Here is a 20806-nt window from a genome sequence, read left to right on the forward strand (position 1 = left end):
CCTATGCTGTCAAATCTATACAGTGTTATGCTATCTCTATTGGTACATGTCACTTGATTAATGAAACATCAGTAAAAGCATTTTTTAATCGAAATAGTATGTTAATTAGAGACTCTAAATTGTCCACAACTTCACAAATGACCATCATGGGAAACTGCAGATATAAAATGTATCACTGTTAGGTTTTGTATTTGTACATACTGGGGCAAATTTGATTTTAAAAGTTGTATTTTAGTGGATAAATGCAAATGTAGCTCTATGTCAAAGATAGCAGTTTTTCCTGATTTCTTGAAGTGGTCGCCGACCCTTGGCAGTACGTTATGACGCTGCCTGAGCGTGGGGTTTCCCAGCGCTGAGTGCAGGGTTACCGCGCCCATCTATGCTGTTTGATGGCCGCAGGAAGAAACCGCTGAGATTCTGAAGGCAGGAAGAAAAGGAGGGACGAGGTCGACGAAGTTGGACGAGGGGGGGTTGTTTTCATTTCGCCCTGAAAGTGGAATTTGTGGCGGCTTCGGAGGGAGACTCAGAAATAACTTTTTTGGGGGGTGAAATACAGCCTCGTATCTGCTCGACTGTACCGGTGTCTCCCCCTCCTCCTTCGGTGGGTCAAAAACCGGATTCGGGGAGTGCCGCTCCTCGCTAGCTACATCCGAGAGAGGAGAGACCAGCTTGTTTTTGTTGTTTTTGCCAGCTAATGTGATTTATAGCACGGATAACATCTGCAAGAAGGTAAGGATTTGAATATTTGAAACGTTAGATATGTTGTGGTGGGCTGGAGCAAGAACGTTGAGTGGGTTCTCTGTTAGTTAGTTGTAGTTAGCCTGCCGCTAGTTTAACGGGTAGTTTGAGTGGGTGTGGGGCTCACTATAAACTAGCACACTTTGACCGGACTGGTGACCATTATCTGAACATTTATCCATATTTAATATCAAATATCACCATCAAGTGGTAACTGTGCAGCTGTTAATTAGCATTTAATCTGTGACTGCAGGTTAACAAGTATGTCCTCTTGTATCCAGGTTTAACGAACAAGACTGTTGTTATAATGGCTAATCCTGGGGATTCTTGACAGTGCAAATCCACCCTATTTGCTAGGTGCCAACAGATAGATAATCTGGCCCACATTACCCACGTCTTTGCTACACCCAAAGCTAGTACCCGGCTCGTATGCTACGATTTACCCTTAATAAACTTCTAAACTTTATTTTTTGGAAGTGCAGCTATCGGCGAAAACCTTTCTAAAACGATTGAATTGAGTTCCCTTCCTGTTATAGCATCATGCAGTTGACAGCGAAGCGAGGTTTAAAAATGACTTCTTCGCCAAGGAGAGCCTCCACCACCACTCGGCTTTCCCGTATGGAGTCCATGCAAGTTAGCAGGCCAGAAAGTCTGGCCTGGCTCATATAATTTTGTGTCGGTTTATCGTGGAAAAAACTGGGCCCCGATGTGGTTCCATGTAGCACATTTTAGTGACGTCTTTTGAGGGTCAGTTTGCTTAAATCTGAACTATTTGCACCGCACAGATTATTTGCCCAGCTGTAGTATTTTAGTCAAATTTATTCAGTAAACCAACGCATAACCGAATCTTTAACTGAGTCTTGAATACGGTAGATTCGATCAGACTTCCACAGAAGGGGGAAATCGCTAGCTATCCTAATTCGCCTGTCGGGACGCCATAAACTTATATGAAATCACATGAGTTCAATGACACAGAGGTTCGGAAGGTATCGTTTTCTGTGTTTTACCGTAGAGAAAATTGTTGTAATTGGCCTTCTGAAATCCTGTTATCTCGATCGTCTGTTGCAGGACGAGCTCTTTAGCCAGCTATGCCCCTGTCAGGCCGGCGCTATCGTCTTTTTACCCAGTATAACCAAAAGCGTTTTAAAACGACTATAATGTACTATCGGAGTTGGAGTCAGCGAGATTATGTGGGTTACAATGTCGACAAATCAGTAAGTGTTGCCGCTGGAAGCCGCGATGAGCGCCTTCCCGGAGCTAGGAGGCAACAAGGTGCAGCGGGAGCAACTTCCAGTCCGGCCCTGTCAAACCGAAGAAATCGGGGCTGGATGTAACCGAATTTATCCTTATTTCACCGATTTTTGTATTCAAATTGGCAGTTTTATGAAGTTGATCGAATAGATTCTGTCGGTGTGCCCCCTTTCCTGCAACGCCTCCAATGAATGGGTTCCTATATCGAGGGCCCGAGCAGCTGAACTCAACAAGATGGCGTTCACAGCCTTTCTCAGCGCCTTTTCTCACACTTACAAGAGACAGCTGCCGAGCATCGGATGGATTTAAGGCTAAGGGCCTGCTAGCGTTCATTACATGGCTTTAAAACAATACAATCGGACGGTGTTTGTATATATGTTTGTTAAGCTTAGTATGTTAGAACTGGTCATGGGAATGCAGTCAGATGTAGGACAACATGGTGGGGGGGCTTAGACTGTCGAGTATGAATATCAGTGAGCACTGTAAATCCATTTATCACTCAAGGCCTGTCATGATAACAATTTTTGCTGGAGGATAATTCTACAAATTGTTGCAACTAAATATTATCAACATTATTTTGAGATTTTTCATTCATTTAATGATGATATATGGCATACTAATGAGTACACAATATGAAAAGCAATCAACTTTATTTTCTCAATCTAAATCTGAATTTTGAAGATGTACAAAGAAACATGAACATATATTTATTTCCCTTTTCGGTGCATTAGAACACAAGGAAACAGGTGTATTTCAGCATGTCATTGGGATACACCTATTTCAAATATGAATCCCTCTAAGAGGGATTTGATATACACCCTCTGATCAAGCATTAACAAGTACAGTGATAACATGTAATAGTTGCAGTATCTTGCCGTATTTTGATTTAAAACACCATTGAAACTTTTTGATGTTAGCTGCTACAATAATATTATTGCTGTAGCTTGGTTAATATGTAAGTCAGGTATGTAAATGGAACAGTGTTGACGTTTAAAATAAAAGTTTGAGGACTTCAAAATAATTGGAGCTTTGTATTGAGTTGTAGACTCATAGATAAGCTACACACGACACAGAACAGCAGTAAGCTTTCCCGATGAGGAGCACTCATTGTCAGACAAACTTTGTCAGAGGCATGCTGGTGGCGTGACGCTCAGAAGCTGGACGTCAGGCCGTCGCTTTAACTAACTGCAGACAATCCTGGCACAACATTGGTAGTGGAAATGTGGTGGTTACACGTTTTTTGGTGGAACTACAGTGTTCCAGACAGTGAGCACTGTGGTTCTCTCCACCCCTGTGGATGCACAGCGTGTCCAACATTAACTTTCCTTCTGGCTTCAGCAAGAATTTGGCGGATAGCTCACGTTCATGTTCACAAAAACAGTCCCTCGTGAAATGCTGTTGACAGATAAAATATTCTTTTTCTGGGAATCACCAACTACAACAATTTCTGCCTGAGCTTGTTTCGTAAACTGAGAAGCAGAGCTTGGGGAAGGGCTCGGGAAGCAGTGCTCGAGAGGGCAGAGAGCATATCTCGCTTAAAGCCATGCCCATAAGGAAGCCTGCCGCCAATTGCCATCAAACGTATTTGACCGTATTTGAAGCCGCTGACTTCGCTCAAGTTGTGTGTGAAGCCACAGCTACAAGAAGCACTTGGGACGCTTGCTAATTTAGCAACAGTCAAAACACTGTATCCCAGCGGTTTAGGTTGGCCGCTGACTTCATGTAAGTCGTGTGTGAAGCCACGGCGACAAGAGGCACTCGGATAGCTGGCTCACTTAGCAATAGTCAAACACATTTCCACACGTCAAACTTTTGTCTTTCAAAATACTGTCTGTGAAATATAATATATCACAGTCTGTGTTATCACGTTCACAGACGGACGAGACATGAAGCGTTCTACAAATATCAGAGTATCTATTCTTCAAATAAAAAAAATAAAACAAGAAATAATTCAGAACACATCACTCATGCAGATATGTGAACTCTGATTAGCTTTTTTTATGTTCAAGTTGGCTACATTTAGTTTTCATTGAAAAAAGTAATTTTAATTATTTAGTAGAAATGCTACTCATGCTTGCTGCACTTTTATTTGTTGCGTTTAGTTGTTTAAAAGAGATTACAACTTTTACAAGTTTATAAGCTGTGTAATGTTTTATAGCTCAACTTTTTTCTTTTTTACTGGAAGAGGAGGAAAAATGACTCTTTTGATGCTAAAGGCTGCCAAGCACTGGTATTGACCAAGAGGTTTGGCTGCCCACCTCTAATGGCATTCAGTTTGACAAAAGGTTTCAACACTGTGCACATGTGTCTCTTCTCCTTGTTGGCTGGTAAGGGCCCGTCTAAGTGCTTTGGGGAAGTCATGCATGTCAAATATAGCTGAAATGTAAACAGGTCACGAAGAATGCTGCAACAAGGAAACCGGTAAAACATTAAAAGACAGAAGGACATAGCTCCTGGACATTTTGTAAAAGGCTCATCTCTTTCCAGTCTCAGTTGTTGACAACCACCATCAAACACTGTCTACCTCAATTAATTTCCAGTCCAATAAGACAATAAAAAGTTACCATCAACCCTAAAATGTAGAATACTCTACCTCTTTGGGGGGAGAGAGAGAGAGAGAGAGAGAGCGATATCTTAATGGGAGTCAAGAAGAATGACAAGCCTGGAAATAAAAAGCCTGAGGCCATGTAACCCACTTTACTTCATAGCAAACTAGAGCAAAATCCCAGGGTAACAAAGGAGTATGTATAACACAGTACTGGGGCCTTATCTATAAAACTGCGTAGAAGTCTGACTAGAAGTCTGCGTGCGCCAGAAATATCTCCACGCCTTCAGTTCACCATAAATGGTCACTGCAAAATGGCTCATGAATGTAGTGTCCATATTTAATGACCCATGGTTACATTTTGCTCTGTTCTTCTGAATCATGCCTGCTGGAAGTCAAAGACGATTGTCACCAAAACTAAGGTGGAAATTTTAGTCGGAGAGCTGGAAGCCCGTAAAAACATCTATGGAGGACACAGCCGTGGCACAACAAGAGAAAGATGAGCCATTGGCAGCAAGTAGCATCCGCTGGCAGCGACGTCGGGTCAGTGGAACAGAACACCGTAGCAGAACTTTAAAAAGTGGTTGGATATCAAGGCTAGACATGCAACAATTACTCTAATAATTTGAGTACCTCGACTGCAAAAAACGGTCAATGATTTTTCTGCCTTGAGGAATCGCTTGCATCACCGATGCACTTACTTCACCCACGCAAACGACGAAGAAAGAACCTGAGGTTTGCAAGTGGGAGATACAGCACCAAAGCAATGAAAGAGAAGGAAAACAAAATGTAAAAATTGCAGGAAATGTGCAGCAAGTTGAACACCGTGAGGTGTATCTGTTTGTCTGACTGCAACAGCACATTATGAGTTGCATCATCTTCTCCCGAATGGTGTGGAAGATCCGTGATGATGACTGGGGATGACCGCATTGAAGGCGGAGCTGTGCTCCACAAAGAGCATCCTGAAGTAGGAGTCTTTGTTTTCCAGGTGGTGCAAGAGGGAAATAGGTTGAAGATGGAGGTGAAGAGGTTCACCATCTCGTTGGCACATCGTCTTGAGAGCATGACTAGGGATGTTGCCGGGTCCTTTGCCTTGTGGTGGTTGATTCTCTTCAGGACTTTGTGTACTTGACCTGATGAGGGGGTCTGGTGGTCCAGTTGTGTGTGTGTGTCTGTTATTTGTAACCTGTAGAAAGCACTGAGGTCGTTTGTAAGTCTGACTGTAGCGCTGATGGTGCTGGTTGTCTGTGATGTGGAGAGGCTTGCAACACATCTGGCCAGAGTCAGCAGTGGAATAGAAGCCATCCAGCCTCTCTCTGTACGGTCTCTTTGCCGCTGCAATGGCTTTCATCAGCCCGTACTTGTCAGCTTTGTACTCATCCTCATTTCCTGATATGTACAGTATGGAACACGATGTTGTAAACACAAGTGCTGATGTACCCATTCACATACTCACCATAGTTGTGTACGTTGATAGAAGAGCCCTCCAGAGTGGCCGCAGCTTTAAAAACATCCCAGTCGGTCACAGAAAACCAGTCCTGCAGATCCACCCAGAGCTGGATTGGTTTTATGGCCGGGATTGTTTGTTCCAGTCTTTGTCTGTATGCTGGGTACATAAGCAGAAAGATGTGGTCAGTGTCTGAAGTGGGGGCGGGGTGAAGCTCTGTATGCATCAGGAATCTTACTGTTGACATGATCCCGACTATTTTCACGGGTCGGAATGCAATCAGGGGTGTTAAACATATGGCCCATGGGCCGGATCAGGCCCGCAGATGGGTTTAATCCGGCTGGCGAGATGATTTTATAAAGTATAAAATAAGCTGCATTTTCAATAAAATTAACTGTGCTCTAATTACGAGCACTGGATGGTGCTATAGTAATTGTGTTGGGCAAGCAAACTGTTTACACCAGCACAGACCAAGTAAAGTGCAGCCAGCCATCACGTCATCTATTACGGTGGTGTGTTCACAGCATGTTGCAGTGTGAGTTTTCATGCCGGCAATTTAATTGACAATGGAGAAGAGAAGGTGAATGTTTGCGGATGTGAAGAAACGTTGTGTTTACTCACAACCGAGACATCAGAGCCTTAGTGGAAGCTAGCAGGGTTAGTTTGTGTGGTTGTGTGTACACTCAATGAGTAGATTTTCACCACTGTGTATTTTATGGCTTTAATGTAAGGAAAGTTTTATATTGCCTGGTGCCGACGTGGAAGTTCTGAGTGGGGAAAAAAAATAGCACGTTTATATTTGACATAGCTTGCCATAAATGCACATTCTCCACACACACAGAACACACTTCCTTGACTCCTTGACCGTCCTTCAAAATAAGAGAGCCGTTTGCCCCACGTCTGTGTAAACATAAAAATATCTTCCATATGCAGTTGGAATTGCATGGGTGACTACTTCACAAGCACAGGTATTACAGTTTGTTGAAAATGTAGTAGCAATGTGTCCGGAGGCTGACAAAGTTAGCCACTTTGTTACCAAATAAATACATGGCATCAAAAGGTAACACTTTAGTGTCAACAGATGTTTTCAGGACCCCCTACTGGTAATTATTGAGGAGTCGATCTCTGGAGACAGCCTGATTAAATAATGGTGTCCTGATTGAGGGATTTACAGGAAGAGACACCCTGTATTGAAATGCAACACCAAGTCTCCAGACAGTAGGAAGAGACCAGTTTAAAAGTATTCCAAATCACACCACAAATTGATCAAAAACCATGTTAAATGATTAGTCATACCCTATAAGTAATTTGCAAGGTATTCTTTTCCCATCTTTAATTGAATGAGGGACCTGACTCAGAGTTTGTTGCAAAAGTCAAGCATTGTTGGTCATACTCATACTGTGTAATAAAAAAGTCAATTCGGGAATACGGTGATGAAGGCATTATTGTTGTCGAGGATTATTTTGAGGTACCCTGACATTCCCAGCCCTACTTCTAATACTTGATTCGGCCCAGGCTCTACTTCCAGTGACTCCCAGTGAAATTGAGTTTGAGACCCTTAGATTAGAGAGAACATAAGACGTGTGATACGCCCATACTGGACCAACGGTTCCGTTCTGAAAAATGTGATTCCAAATACATTTACCATTACACACCTATATTATTGTAATGTTGGGCAAAATGTTGGCTCATTTGTTGTTTGTATTGTATTGCATTGGTAGCAGCAGTGCATTGAGCGCATTTGTGGCAAAATGGCAGACATGTCCGTGTAGACCATATTGTGCTAATTGTTACCAAATGGTTAATTTGTTCTTCCAGCCCATTTGTCCTCTGCTTGTTCACTTGCATTAGTTTAATCTGACCCTGCCCTCCAGCTTGGATCTCTGCACTCGATCCTCTTTTGCATCAGAGCATTTCATTGCCTGCTCCTTATGTCATCACGGAGTAGCCTCTTGTGGACCCCAAAATGGACTGCCAGCCACACCAACCAATTGAAGATTTCACACACATGTCCACTCACACCAGCAGCTTAAAGGGGAACTGCACTTTTTTGGGTGGAATTTTGCCCATAATTCTAAATCCTGATGTGAAACACAAACACATTTCTTTCCCCTTTCTGCTCATTCTAGTATGGGAAAGTGTTGTCGCTATAACTACGCTGCTGTTAGAGGGACGTAGCGTAAGCTATATGCTCAATGTGATATCAGTGCGCCGAGGTAAGAAGTTTCTGTAATATGGCAAGTTACTGTATTGCATGTTATCATCAATGTATGTACTTCTTCTTGCATTATCACAGGGTTGGGGTTAGATGAATGATGGGCCAAATTCCCCCCAAAATGCAGTTCCCCATGAAATCACAAAGTCTCACTATACCATTTCTTGTGAGTTCCCGGGTCCCATTTCTTGGACCAGAAGACACGATCTGAATAAATGATGTTCTTTTGAGCCCTCCGCAAGAAAAGCATTATCTTTAAATAATTCAAAGGGGGCTTTTTCTGAATCTACATTTAGATTTGATGGACTACCATGAACGATCTGCTCTGATTTCGGATAAATACTAATGACATTAGATAAAATCCCATTAGTGTTCATGTCAGCTTCTTTTATACAAAAATAAGGAATCTATGATGTACCTGCTCTCATGTCATGGTATGCAATTTGGCCTTAGAGGGGACCTATTATACTCATACCCTTTGTAGTTGTGTACTCCTATACAGCAGCTACACACAACCAGCACAGAAAGCTTTCTGGTTCTTCCAGAATCTGCACCTATTAAGCTAGATTTCTTTGGATTTGTAATCTTTAGGAATTGTAAACAAATGTGGCTTTTCCTTAAAAGCCATTGCTAGCAATGCAAACAGAGGAGAGCTTGGTGGAGGGCTGAGAGCTTATCTATCTTACAGCCAAGCCCATATAAGGAAGTCTGCTCCTCTGTGACATCACAAAGGGGCAGTTCTACCACGCCTTCTGAAACCGAGCATTTTGAGCCATCCCAAACTTCTTTCAGGGCTTCTTTCCAAATGTGCAAACCTTATTATCTGAAATTTGGCATCGTATAACACAAGAATACAACATTTTAACTGCTTTTATAGGTCAGAGAAGTGGAAAAAAGAAGGTCCCCTTTAAGAGGCGTATTGTGGGCTGTGACAGCGAGATGTATTCACATGTACTGGATATTGATCTTGTGGTAAGGAGAAATACTTGTATTGCTGTCGTAGATAAACAACTATGAAGCAGGAGTGAAACGAAGTTATGATTTGTGCAGCGACACAATTCTGACATGCCACACGGCAAGTCACCATCTTGGTTGTGAAGTCACTACCAGACAAGCGTTCCAGGAACCAGATTCAGTCACATGCAAATATGACCTCAAAGAACAACAATAACATGCAGTGATATTATGTTGTGATAACTACCATATACACACGAAAATAGCCATACGTATGTTTTTGACTGTCAGTAAGTGGCACTGACACATTAAAATGGATAAACTGAAGAAACAGTAATGACTGTAGATGTGTTGTCCTTGAAATTTCCACCGCCAATAACTTCATGGTATTTGCAAACAGTAAGTGAAGGCTGATGAATGTTCACATCTTAAGCTAATCTGTCAACTGAACAAACGTCTCAAAAAACACTCTCCTAAGACTTGAAAAATAAATAATATAGCCATTGTCTGTAACGCTTGCATAAACAGGTAGATTACTGACAACATAAGAGTTTGCTTATGAAATAAAGATGAAAACGATTTCAGTTTAGATGGACCGTGCTTTGATGTAGACCCATTTAGTTGCATTGACCAATCAGCTGGCAGCTTGCTCCTTGGTTGTGGGTTGCCCAAAGGATAACATGTTTTGTTAGATTTTAATGTAACCTTAGAATAAGCACGGGTATCGCAGAAAAACAAGCAGGTAAAGATGGTTTTTATTACCACTACTGTTGCTTTATTTTGAATGGCCAAGGCTGCATCAAAAATGAATTGCTGACATGATTGATACTACTTATATATTGATACAACTTGATGAGCAAAAGTACTGTACACTAATTGTTAGTCTTGCATCAGCTGCAGTTGCCATAGTTAATCACTGTTACCTGTGTTTATTGCACTTGTCAATACGATTTGTCTTTATGTATGGAAAATGAAAGTGTTAAGAGCCTCAACCCAAGGATTGGGGTCAGCTGGATAGCCACTGCTTTTAGGATCATCAGCAGGTTTTGTCTTAACCGGATTTGGCAGGAGGAGCTGAATCAACGGTGTCCCAGGATTATGGGAGTAACATAGGAGGATGGTTGAGTCTAGACGCCAGAGCAGGGACAGTTTTGTCAGCTGCCTCCCTATCAACCGTGCAACCATAGTACTCCAAACAAATCTGGCCCATCTGCTTTTTAATTACCTGGAACTTGCTTGGTTTTGCCAGTTTTTGTCGGGTAATGTGTCATCGATTTTTTGATTCTCTTCTTCTCTCTCCCTCACCCGCCTTTCAATTATTTCTTTTCGTCTGGGGGTTAGGGTTAGTAATGTTGGTAACCACTGATAAAATAATGTTTTCAGTGGTTTGGTGATTTCGATGTTGAAAGTAAAGAGGCTGTCAGGGCAATTCTAAGCTTATGTAAAGAAAGAGGACATTTTGTCTAGAAAATATTTGGCTGTTGTGGCATCTTTAGGCCCAGTCGACGGGATGTGATGCAGTTGCAATTGTAGAAACAATGTTTTAGGTCATATTGTGTGACTAAATGTAACTACACTACATAATGCTGATGAGTCGCTCCTTGGAGTTTATTTTTTGACCTAATTTCTACTATTTTATCTCTTCCAGATCAGAAAGAGTCTAGGTGGCGGAGCAAAGCACACCATTAGCAGAGGAAAATGAGTGAACTGGATCAGCTACGCCAGGAGGCTGAGCAACTCAAGAACCAGATCAGAGTAAGTCCACCCCTGTCCTCCTGTATTTTTCCTTTGTTTTCCAAATGTTTTTGGTTTGAAGTGTTTTGCACACTTTGAATTGAAACTTGTTACAGATCTTCAAATACGAATACAATTACTTAAGTAGTCATACTCCTTGTGTCAAATGTGCCTGGCTTGTTATGTTTCAGGATGCCAGGAAAGCGTGTGCTGATGCTACCCTGTCCCAGGTAATCACTGTTACTACATGTGTACCTTTTCACATACATTTACAATGTGTACATATGCTATTTTTTAATTGTTGACCCCTAGAGTAACATTTCTCTCCTTTTGCATCCCATTTAGATTACAGCTAACATTGACCCTGTTGGCCGAATTCAGATGCGCACTCGTCGGACACTGAGGGGTCATCTGGCTAAAATCTATGCCATGCACTGGGGCACTGATTCAAGGTAATCTCTTTTCAGCTCCAGTCAGTCCATTAACTAAATATTTAATGCCATCGACCAGCCCCTTTGCCTGAATGCAGGAAATGGATATAAAAGCATGCTTTGGTGTCTTTGTACTGGGTGTTTCTCCTCAGGGCATGCATCAAAGTCCTGACATCACGGAGTAGCCTTAGCTTGCATAACAAGCAGGTCTTCTATTAGAACATCTGCCCAAAGTGATCAATTACATTAACATAAACCCAGTGTTATAACAAGTTGACTATGGTCATACAACATTTTTGTTGAACCCTTATTGGACATTCATTAGACAAAAAGACAACATTCTACAGTGTTTGTTGTCTCTCCTGTTTTTGGTCTGATAGGGAAAATACTCAAGTTGGAGCCAGCTTTTGAATATTTTGGATCGTAAAAGCAGTATGAGCAGCATACTACCCAAAAAGTCTTGCAATGATAAGAAAATGACTTGTAACGGTAGAAATTATACAAACGTTAACAAGCAGAGTTGCGTGCTGCTGCGGACTTGATGCATCAGTTGAATGAAATTGAAATGCCGTCATCATGAGGAACCTTCGTATGGGGAAGTAATTACTCGGCGGACTGTTCTCACTATCATCACTAAACCGCCTCCGACCAAACTAAACAGGTTGAAGTGGCGATAAACACTGGCGAAGGTTGGCGGCACCTTTGAGATTGAATGGAAGCACGCGGGGTTAGCTTTCTTTAGCATGCTCGTGTGGTTGCGTGTGTGACTTAGGGTAGATGAGTATATCTTCACTCGGATCTGCTTTTTTCTACTCAGACATGTAGAATTATTGTGGAACTGTAAATATAAGATGTACTCTAATGTAACCTTGCATGCATGGCTCGCAAGGCTTTTTATATACCGGCGATGAGTAATTGGACATAAAATTGGAGTAAGTGCACCCATAGTTTCACCTCCTACTCAATTACTTCCAGAGGAACCCAGAAAAAACGTCATATGTTTTGACTCAGCATCTAGGCCAGGTCTGCTCTTTTTGTCCCATGAACACAAATGGATGTAATCACCTGTCAACACAATAAGGGGTTTTATCCTAAAATCTAAAGTATGTTATAGATCTTAGTATTTTAGCATCTGTTGTTTAACCAACACTCATGTCAGCTTTGCGGATTTGTTGCATGTTATTAACTCTTCAAATACTGTGTGTTCTTGTATTTCCATTAGTTGTATTTCCATCGTTCATTTTCTATCCTCATTTGGGCGACACACTAGGTACACCCTGGACTGGTCGCCAGCCTATTTTTACGTTGTGTTTAATATAGTATTTGCGTCAGCATTACATTTAGTACAGATTGCATTGGATCCCCACTTTTCACGGTTCTTCCGTTCCTAGCCTGCTAGATGTCCGGGAATAATAGTATAGCAAGCCATACCCAAATGGCTAGTTTATGTGGTTATGTCAACTTATGACCAATGTGTGCTCTAGAAAAAATTATGCAGATTGTGTCATTTACATTGGGACTGGCACTTCTTCGGTAGTTAAGATTTGCAGGCTCCCTGTGGGCCCTACTGCTTTGATTACTGCCTTGCCTGCTCTTTTGTGCATTGGGACTGTCGCTGTAGTTAGTAGTTGGATTCACCCTGGTGGCAAAGTAGAAACTCAGTCACTCCCTAGCTTTCCATTCATCCGTCCATTTTGTATGCCACTTGTCCTCACTAAGATCGCAGGGGTATGCTGGAGTGTATCCCAGCTGACTTTGGGCGAGAGGCAGGGTGCACCCTGGTGGTTACCAGCCAATCACAAACCACCCCTGAGCTTTCCAATATGTAATAAACCATTTGCTTTAAAATGCATGTTATTTTACCTATGAATATCTATGAAGAAAAGGAAACATAATTTTGGCATTTGCAAAAGTCAAGGCACCCTACAGTGTCTGTACCTTCAGTACTCAGTCCCCCGCGCCCCTGTCATATAATTCCGTAATTTGCTGTCATTTCATGGAATCCATTCCTCCCTGCCCACTGGCTGTATCCACCCCCATATTTACCAGTTGGCTTAGTTTACATTTCAATAGGACATTTAACCTGCAGAAAATCAAACAAATATTTCCAACCAAGTCTATGAAATGCAGAAGACGTCTGTCAGCTCAAGAGATGACCTGTTTCAGAGGAATGAGATGAAATTAGGAAATCAAGCTAAAGTCACGCCCACACATGGGGCGTGTACTCCTTCCTGGTTGGTTGAGTGTGTAATTATGTCTTGGCGTTTAACAGGTTCCAGCTTGTGTCAGTCAAGAGTGTGCCTGTCTTTGCCAAAGTGAAAGTGAGAAATAGTTGTAATCAACTCCAACAGTAAACTGATTCAACTGGAAAGTTTGCTTTTTGCTTCTGCTAAGTCACAAGACCGTTCTGTCCGACTCCACCTTGATTCTTTCCAACTGTTTGTATGCGTGTATCATTTGCTAAGAACAGTCTGTGAGTAAAGAAGGCTAACAGGAAGTGTTTACGTATGGATTGTATATTCTTGCCTACCCATAGAATGATGTGATAGCGGTCTCCTGAACATTTGTTGTCTGTTATGCTATTTGGGCAAAGTGCCAATAGTTGGTATGTTAACATTGCTAGCATTTTTGGCATTTGTTGCATGGGAAAGTGGAGTTTATTTATAGAGCACAATTCATATAAAATGTAATTGAAAGTGCTGTACAGATAATAAGGGTAAAATCGCTACATAAAAACATTAAATATTCTCAAATCATTCCATAACGCAAAACAATGAAAAATTAAGATTCAAATGAAATAGTTTGAGTTGTCATATACGCAGTTGAAGTTGAATTTCATCATAGGTTTTAACACACACATCTTCTGGAAGGCCGTTGCAGATTTTGGCGACATAAAACTGAAACGCAGCCTCACTGTGTTTAGTCCTGACTTTGGGCACCTGCAGGAGACCCTGCTCTGTGCTTCTGAGAGCTTGAGATGGTTTATGTGGCTCTAACATGTCAGAGATGTACTTTGGCACAAGACCATGAAAAGGCTTGTGCACAAGCAGAGGTTTTTTTTTTTTAACGTTTATTCTCCGAGCGACAGGAAGCCAGCGCAGACACCTGAGTGCTGGACTAATATGGTCATTGTATTTCTTGGTTCTAGTCAGGACTGGAGCAGCAGCATTCTGGATGCACTGCAGCTGATTTACAGCTGGTTTAGAGAGCCTGGTGAGAAGGCCCTTGCAGTAGTCTAGCCTGCTGGAGACAAAGGCATGGATTAGCCTCTCTAAATCTGCCTCAGACTCTTTTTGGCAACATTTTTAGGTGGTACAAAGCTGCTGATGATATTGGTTTCAGGTCCATTATTAGCTCTCGATTTCTAGGCTCATTGAATCAGTACCTCTTTTGGAATAATTGAAACTATTTAACAGTAATGTGTGTTTGTATTTCAACAATGCTTCATTTGTTAAAGTTACAATTTAAAATGACTAGACGCAAATGATTCCATTCCCTTTAATTTTCCTCCACTTACCTGGGTCTGTGATGCGGGGGCAGCAGTCCCAGTCTCAGTTAGGAAGTCCAGGCTTCCCAATACAATATCACCACCAACTTTTAAGTTATATTTATTTTTAAAATGGCGCATTTGTGTTTTGCGAACTGGTTGTATGAAAGCTGCATGGTCTAAGCCAACCTATTTTTATTTTTTTCAGGCTTTTGGTCAGTGCTTCCCAGGATGGCAAGCTCATTATTTGGGATAGCTACACCACCAACAAGGTACGATCACAAATGGAAAAAAAAATTCCATGACAAATATTTTGGTGTAGATTTTGTGTGCATATTATATGTAGTTATTGTGAACTTAATATTGCAGCTATAGTCAATCAACAGTTATTTGACGGTTAATCAATTACCCAGTTAAGCCACAACTATTTTGGTAATGGATTCATCATTTTTAATTTAAATATGTTAATATCCTCTTATTCGAGCTTTTATTCAAGTGGCAACCTGGTGTTTGTGCACTGGCAGTTCAAATCTTTTATTATTATTATTTTTTAAATTATCTGACAATTATCTGATCACTCATTGGGTTTTTCTTTTTTTTTGTAATTGTCTCTCCTCAGGTCCATGCTATTCCTCTGCGCTCCTCTTGGGTGATGACATGCGCCTATGCCCCTTCTGGAAACTATGTTGCCTGTGGGGGCTTGGACAACATCTGCTCCATTTACAACCTGAAGACCCGTGAGGGAAATGTGCGTGTTAGCCGTGAGTTGGCTGGACACACAGGTAGGCCTCACATAGCATTGATTAGCTTTATTCCTCTTCTTACCATGATACTTGGGGTCAAGAGACAACAGCAACGTATTTTGATCTGACAAAGCTTAAATAATTTTGATCAGGTGTAGAATTAATACAGCTTTTGCTTGTACATGTAAAACTACTGCAGCGACTTAACTCGGGCGGAGGGAAAGGCAGCCACATGTTGCTCGCTGATGCTTGGTTGGATAGCACGGTCTATAGTGTGTGTTAAGCACTCAGTGTGTGACTCGATTAATGCATTGCACACTGCTGCTTCCACGTTACATGCCGTATCCTTCCTAGTGCCGATGCCATAGTTCACAATCAGTGTGGCTTCTGGCTTCCTTGTTCTTGCGAGACACCCCTACACTATACTAGGAATGTGCAAATATTTGAATCAATTAACAGCCCTAATTATTACCATTAGTCGTTTCAGAGAACAGATTCAACACATTAAAAAAAAAAAAAACATAAAGCGAAAGTTAAACTGAATGGATGTTGAGGTGGCATTAATGGCTGTTTCTCACTCGCGGCTCTTTCACAGGCACATGCCCATAGTGTGACAGCAGAGAAGCTATTAACAAAACTGCTAATTAACAATTAGCAGTTTCTGTTGAGCATGAAGAGGGTGCAAAATCCGGACATTGGCACCCCCATTGCACTACCTAACCATGAAAGACGGCACCTTTGAATGGAAATAACTGCATTCAAGTGGTTTCATTGAAACATCTGAGGGGACAATAAAAATCTAAAGAAAAGAAAATGTGCTTTTGTGCTACACTTCCACAATTGGTACTTTTTTTTCCTTTGCTTTCCCACGCACTGACCAATGTACTGTATTTGCTCTTTATTTTTTACATCAGAGGAATGCCAGTCACGTGTGTCTGTGTGAAAGCAAAACTTGTGGGATCTATATCCTCCCTCCACCTAATGAAAGTTTTGAGCTTGAAGGGAAGAATTATTCATCTGATCAGTGTCACATGACAGAGGAAGTGTGTCAGCATTTTAGTTCCTTCACCGTAGGGAGGGGTGCACACATTGTACTTGCTTGTAGAAGAATAGACTTAAGAAGTTGTCAAGTGAAATATTTCTGTTTACTAATTAGCCAATTCTGCGTCTAATATTATGTACAATAAAGGGACTGTTTGCATTGGTTCCATGGCTGCCTAGAGGTCGCTAACTTTTGAATGTGCTGCAAGCATTACCGCTTACAAGAAACTCCAATATTTACTATAGTTTTGCTTCTCTGCATGCACAGTACAGGCAGGCGCGTGTGTGCCATGTTTTTTTTTCTTCCTGATTTCAGCCCAATATCGTTACCAGCTCAAGACATCCCTAGTAACATATGCTAGCTATTGGTGTTTATATATTTTTTGGTTTCAAAATGTAATTTTGAGCCAGTTGTAAACGGTGCCTATGTGGTGAGTGTGGGATAACCCCTTCCTCTCCCCTCAGATGTCTGTTGACAGAAAGGAAGTGGCACCTTTTTTTTGTTTATCTGGGAAGCTTTCTGAGAGACTATAAGTTATCAAATGTTTTTTGAATCCTTACAGGCTACCTGTCCTGCTGTCGCTTCCTGGATGACAACCAGATTGTCACCAGCTCTGGTGACACCACCTGGTGAGTTGTTGCATTACACCCACCGCAGTCCACCGCAACCATCACTGTCTGCTGCCTCGAATATAACAAAGTTATCGGTCACCGTGTTTCTTACTGGACTAGCACAATATGCCATTACAAATCAAATAGATAATAAACCATAATTTCCTTCTGTGTTTCATATACAATAGCTTAAATTTCACTGTGCTTCTTTTCAGTGCTCTTTGGGACATTGAGACTGGACAGCAGACAACTACATTCGCTGGCCACACTGGTGATGTCATGAGTCTGTCTCTGGCACCTGACACCAGGCTGTTTGTGTCTGGGGCCTGTGATGCCTCGGCCAAGCTCTGGGACATCAGAGAAGGAATGTGCCGGCAGACTTTCACTGGCCATGAGTCGGACATCAATGCCATTTGCGTAAGGCTACCAACTCCTCATACATGTTGTATCATTTACAAGTCAATACTTGTCTTTTTCAGCATGTTGAAAGTGAGTTTTAATAGTTGTCATTTTAGAAAATAGGAGTTTGTATGTTTTCTAAACACGTCATTATGGATGATCCTCACTGATCATTTTTGTAGGACAAGGATAATCTATTTTTATCAAACCATCGTTTTAATATGACCATTTTTAATGATTTATTAAGTGATTCTGTGCTATGGTATTGAACTTATGCTCATTGGGCTACTGTGTGATTAAAAAGGATAGCTCAAGCTCAAGTTAAATGGCTCATTTGCCTCAACAAAATTAACACCACGAGCGACAACGGAAAGGAGCGATAGAGACTGACAAAAATGTGTGACAAAGGAATTATGAGGCTGATCAATTGTGGTGCAGAAGAAGACAATGTTAATGATTTTAGTAGTTCCTGTGGGAGGGTGGATGAACAGGATAGAATGTTTACAGTATACAAGGTTTTACATGTAGGCACATATAAAACGGTTTTGTTTTTTTGTTTGGGCTGATATTGATGTGATATCCGATCTGGACATCTCTGTCTGCTTTGAAACAAAGTAGCTATTACATACCGTATGCAAATCAACCCTTTACATTTGACTTCATTTCTTTTCGAAATGCAAAAAATATGTTTAAAATATTCAAATTTTGACCCTACTTCCAGTTCTTCCCCAATGGTAATGCCTTTGCCACGGGCTCAGATGATGCCACATGCCGGCTGTTTGACCTGCGTGCTGACCAGGAGTTGATGGTGTACTCGCATGACAACATTATCTGTGGCATCACCTCTGTGGCATTCTCCAAGAGCGGCCGCCTACTGCTGGCCGGCTATGATGATTTCAACTGCAATGTGTGGGACACTTTGAAGGCCGACCGCGCAGGTAAACATAGTTCTTTGTGGCAGCAGTGCTAAATAAGTAGACATCCCTAGCATATTTCATACTTTCATACCATATGTACTTGACGTTGAGTTTGCTTCGCTGTGTCCACAGGCGTCCTAGCTGGTCATGACAACCGGGTGAGCTGCTTGGGTGTGACTGATGATGGCATGGCAGTGGCAACAGGGTCCTGGGATAGCTTCCTCAAGATCTGGAACTAGAGTCTGAAGGTAGGGCAAGATTATGAATCATAGCATTATGTCTTGACGATGTAAGTATCGGGTTTCATGTTGACTATATTTTTATCTCATCAACAGGATTGATGAGTAATTCTATCAACTCTTTTTCTTGTTTGCAGATGGCATCTGGACTCCAAAGTTGTGTGGAAGACCATTCCTACATCACGATGTTGTATTGCATATCCAATCTTTTCAAAACACGATACTGACTCAAAACACCCAAAAATCTATTTAGGGCAAAAATCTCTCTCTCCCTCTCTCCTCCTCCTCATCATAAAAGAGCACAAATGTCTGTCACTCATTCCGCTGCAATAGAGATAAAAGCTCAAAGAATTTGGTCATCTCTCAATGGACAGATGGAAATTGTGCATTCCTCCCATGACCACGGGTCTGAGTGAAGATTGACATGACAGCGATCTAACTCTTAATAGCTTCTCTGCATTTTTTTTTTTTTTTTGCTTTTGTTTTTCTTCTTCCACCTCCTCTCTGTCATAGTAGATCCGTAGATCGTCTGTTAATGTTAAAACCGAGGATCAAAGCTTTGTTTTACTTGCTCATCATTTCATGTTCTAAAGAATATCTCAAATTGAAAATGAAAATAAAACCTACAGAATGTCCCTGTGAATCCAGCTTTATCCCACTGGAGAACAAAGCGAGAGAATTTTGCTTCAACACGGAGTCCTCAGCCACTTCTGGCCCTGCTGTATATTTAGTCCCATGATACTTTTATTTTGTTCCAGTGTAGTCCACAAATCTTTGTTTGCACAAAAATTTTAACTTTGCATATATAGGAGAAAGAAGTTAACTAACCAAGCACATGCTGTGATAATGAATGCTTGTTTTTAAAATGCAAAAACCACAAAAAAGAAAAAAAAATGTAACCACTCTTACACCTTTTTGTCTGGCACCAGTCTGGACTAATTAAATGAATATTAACCTATTGGATCATAATCCACCCTGCCCCTTTTTATTTTATTTTTTCTTCCTGTAATTTTATTGTCCCTGGTTTCTATTGTTGTTGTTGGGAACAGGCGGATGTGGCGGGCCGGTTAGGGGAGTCGCTCCACTTTAGACTGTGTTCCAGAACTTTCTTTAACAGAGGTGCCCATTCCGTGCTTGGAAATGCAGTTACTACTCTGTGAATGACATGTTGTATAAATCAGTGTTTGAAAATAATGATATTGAAACATTTTAGTTTAAAAAAGTTTAAAAAATTAAAAAAAATAAAGATTTTGGTTGTCTGCCATGGGTGGGTTATCTCTTAGAATCGCATGCTGTAGAATTGCTTTAAAGGTGCATACGGGATTAACTCCTTTGATGTTTTCTTTAAGAAAATAACCTGTTTAATATATCAATACGCTGGTATTTATTTTACTTCTCCTCCCGTTTTTTTTTCTTTTTTTTTTGCTACTCCGTGCATACATGGTTCAAGTAAAATGTCAAAACTATGCACATGAGAAGCAAGTTACTCGGCCCATACTTTGGAGGGGTTTCACAATAAGTCACCGAAATGTAAATTGCACACACCTAGATATGTCCAGTCACCTAAATATACCAATGGGCCTAACTTTAATTCCTTCTGTAGCAAACGAAAATCAAGTTAAATGAAAAATTTTATAACAGGTTTTTTTCTGTCCTTTAATAAAAAAAAATGAAAAAAATCTTGCAGCATCTGGATGGCAGACTTTTCTGTTACCTTCTCCTTGTAAACAAGACGCTCTTCCTTACTAGCATTAGTGACTTTCCATTTTGTTTTCCCTCTACAACATTCTGTACAAAAAAAATGTGCTGTGATTGTGCGTTAGGCCTGGAGTTGGCAAAAAAATGTTAATTAAAATTTCCTTTTCTCTTTCTCCATCAAATAACTGTAGAGCTCTGCATCCCCACCCTCATTCCCTTTTCATTTTTTTGTATTTAATTTTAAAGTCAGTCAGTGTACAACCGAAAGCTGGATGCAAGATAGAAACTATATTAAAATGTACTGTTATTTAAGATGTAATAAAACGCAGTTTGAGATGACGTAGCGTGTCGAGTG

The 20806-nt window shown here is 41.1% G+C and overlaps 1 protein-coding gene across 3 annotated transcripts; it reads left to right on the forward strand.

Moving 5' to 3' along the window:
- Nucleotides 1-357: 357 nt before the first annotated feature.
- On the forward strand, nucleotides 358-20790 carry gnb1a (guanine nucleotide binding protein (G protein), beta polypeptide 1a). 3 transcript variants are annotated; one of them, XM_058083676.2, is made up of 11 exons: nucleotides 358-729; nucleotides 10799-10905; nucleotides 11076-11114; nucleotides 11230-11336; nucleotides 15011-15074; nucleotides 15422-15584; nucleotides 17150-17216; nucleotides 17414-17615; nucleotides 18319-18535; nucleotides 18647-18762; nucleotides 18891-20790. In XM_058083676.2, exons 2-10 carry the CDS (start codon nucleotides 10849-10851, stop codon nucleotides 18751-18753), a joined length of 1023 nt encoding a protein of 340 aa, XP_057939659.1. In that variant the 5' UTR covers nucleotides 358-729; nucleotides 10799-10848; the 3' UTR covers nucleotides 18754-18762; nucleotides 18891-20790. The 3 variants fall into 3 exon arrangements, with proteins under 3 accessions (XP_057939659.1, XP_057939660.1, XP_057939658.1); XM_058083677.2 differs by lacking the exon at nucleotides 358-729 and adding an exon at nucleotides 9833-9892; XM_058083675.2 differs by lacking the exon at nucleotides 358-729 and adding an exon at nucleotides 10245-10409.
- Nucleotides 20791-20806: the final 16 nt, after the last annotated feature.

This window comes from Doryrhamphus excisus, linkage group LG17 (genome assembly GCF_037039965.1).
Source record: "Doryrhamphus excisus strain RoL-2023G ecotype Guam linkage group LG17, RoL_Dexc_Guam_v1.1, whole genome shotgun sequence".
Taxonomy (NCBI): domain Eukaryota; kingdom Metazoa; phylum Chordata; class Actinopteri; order Syngnathiformes; family Syngnathidae; genus Doryrhamphus; species Doryrhamphus excisus.

What these genes read in the sequence shown, in the direction of transcription:
- gnb1a (XM_058083676.2), top strand. Translation starts at nt 10,849, where the DNA reads ATGAGTGAACTGGATCAGCTACGCCAGGAGGCTGAGCAACTCAAGAAC. An exon ending in CTGATGCTACCCTGTCCCAG is followed by an intron (nt 11,115 to 11,229) that starts GTAATCACTGTT and finishes CATCCCATTTAG; the next exon opens with ATTACAGCTAACATTGACCC. An exon ending in AGCTCTGGTGACACCACCTG is followed by an intron (nt 17,217 to 17,413) that starts GTGAGTTGTTGC and finishes GCTTCTTTTCAG; the next exon opens with TGCTCTTTGGGACATTGAGA.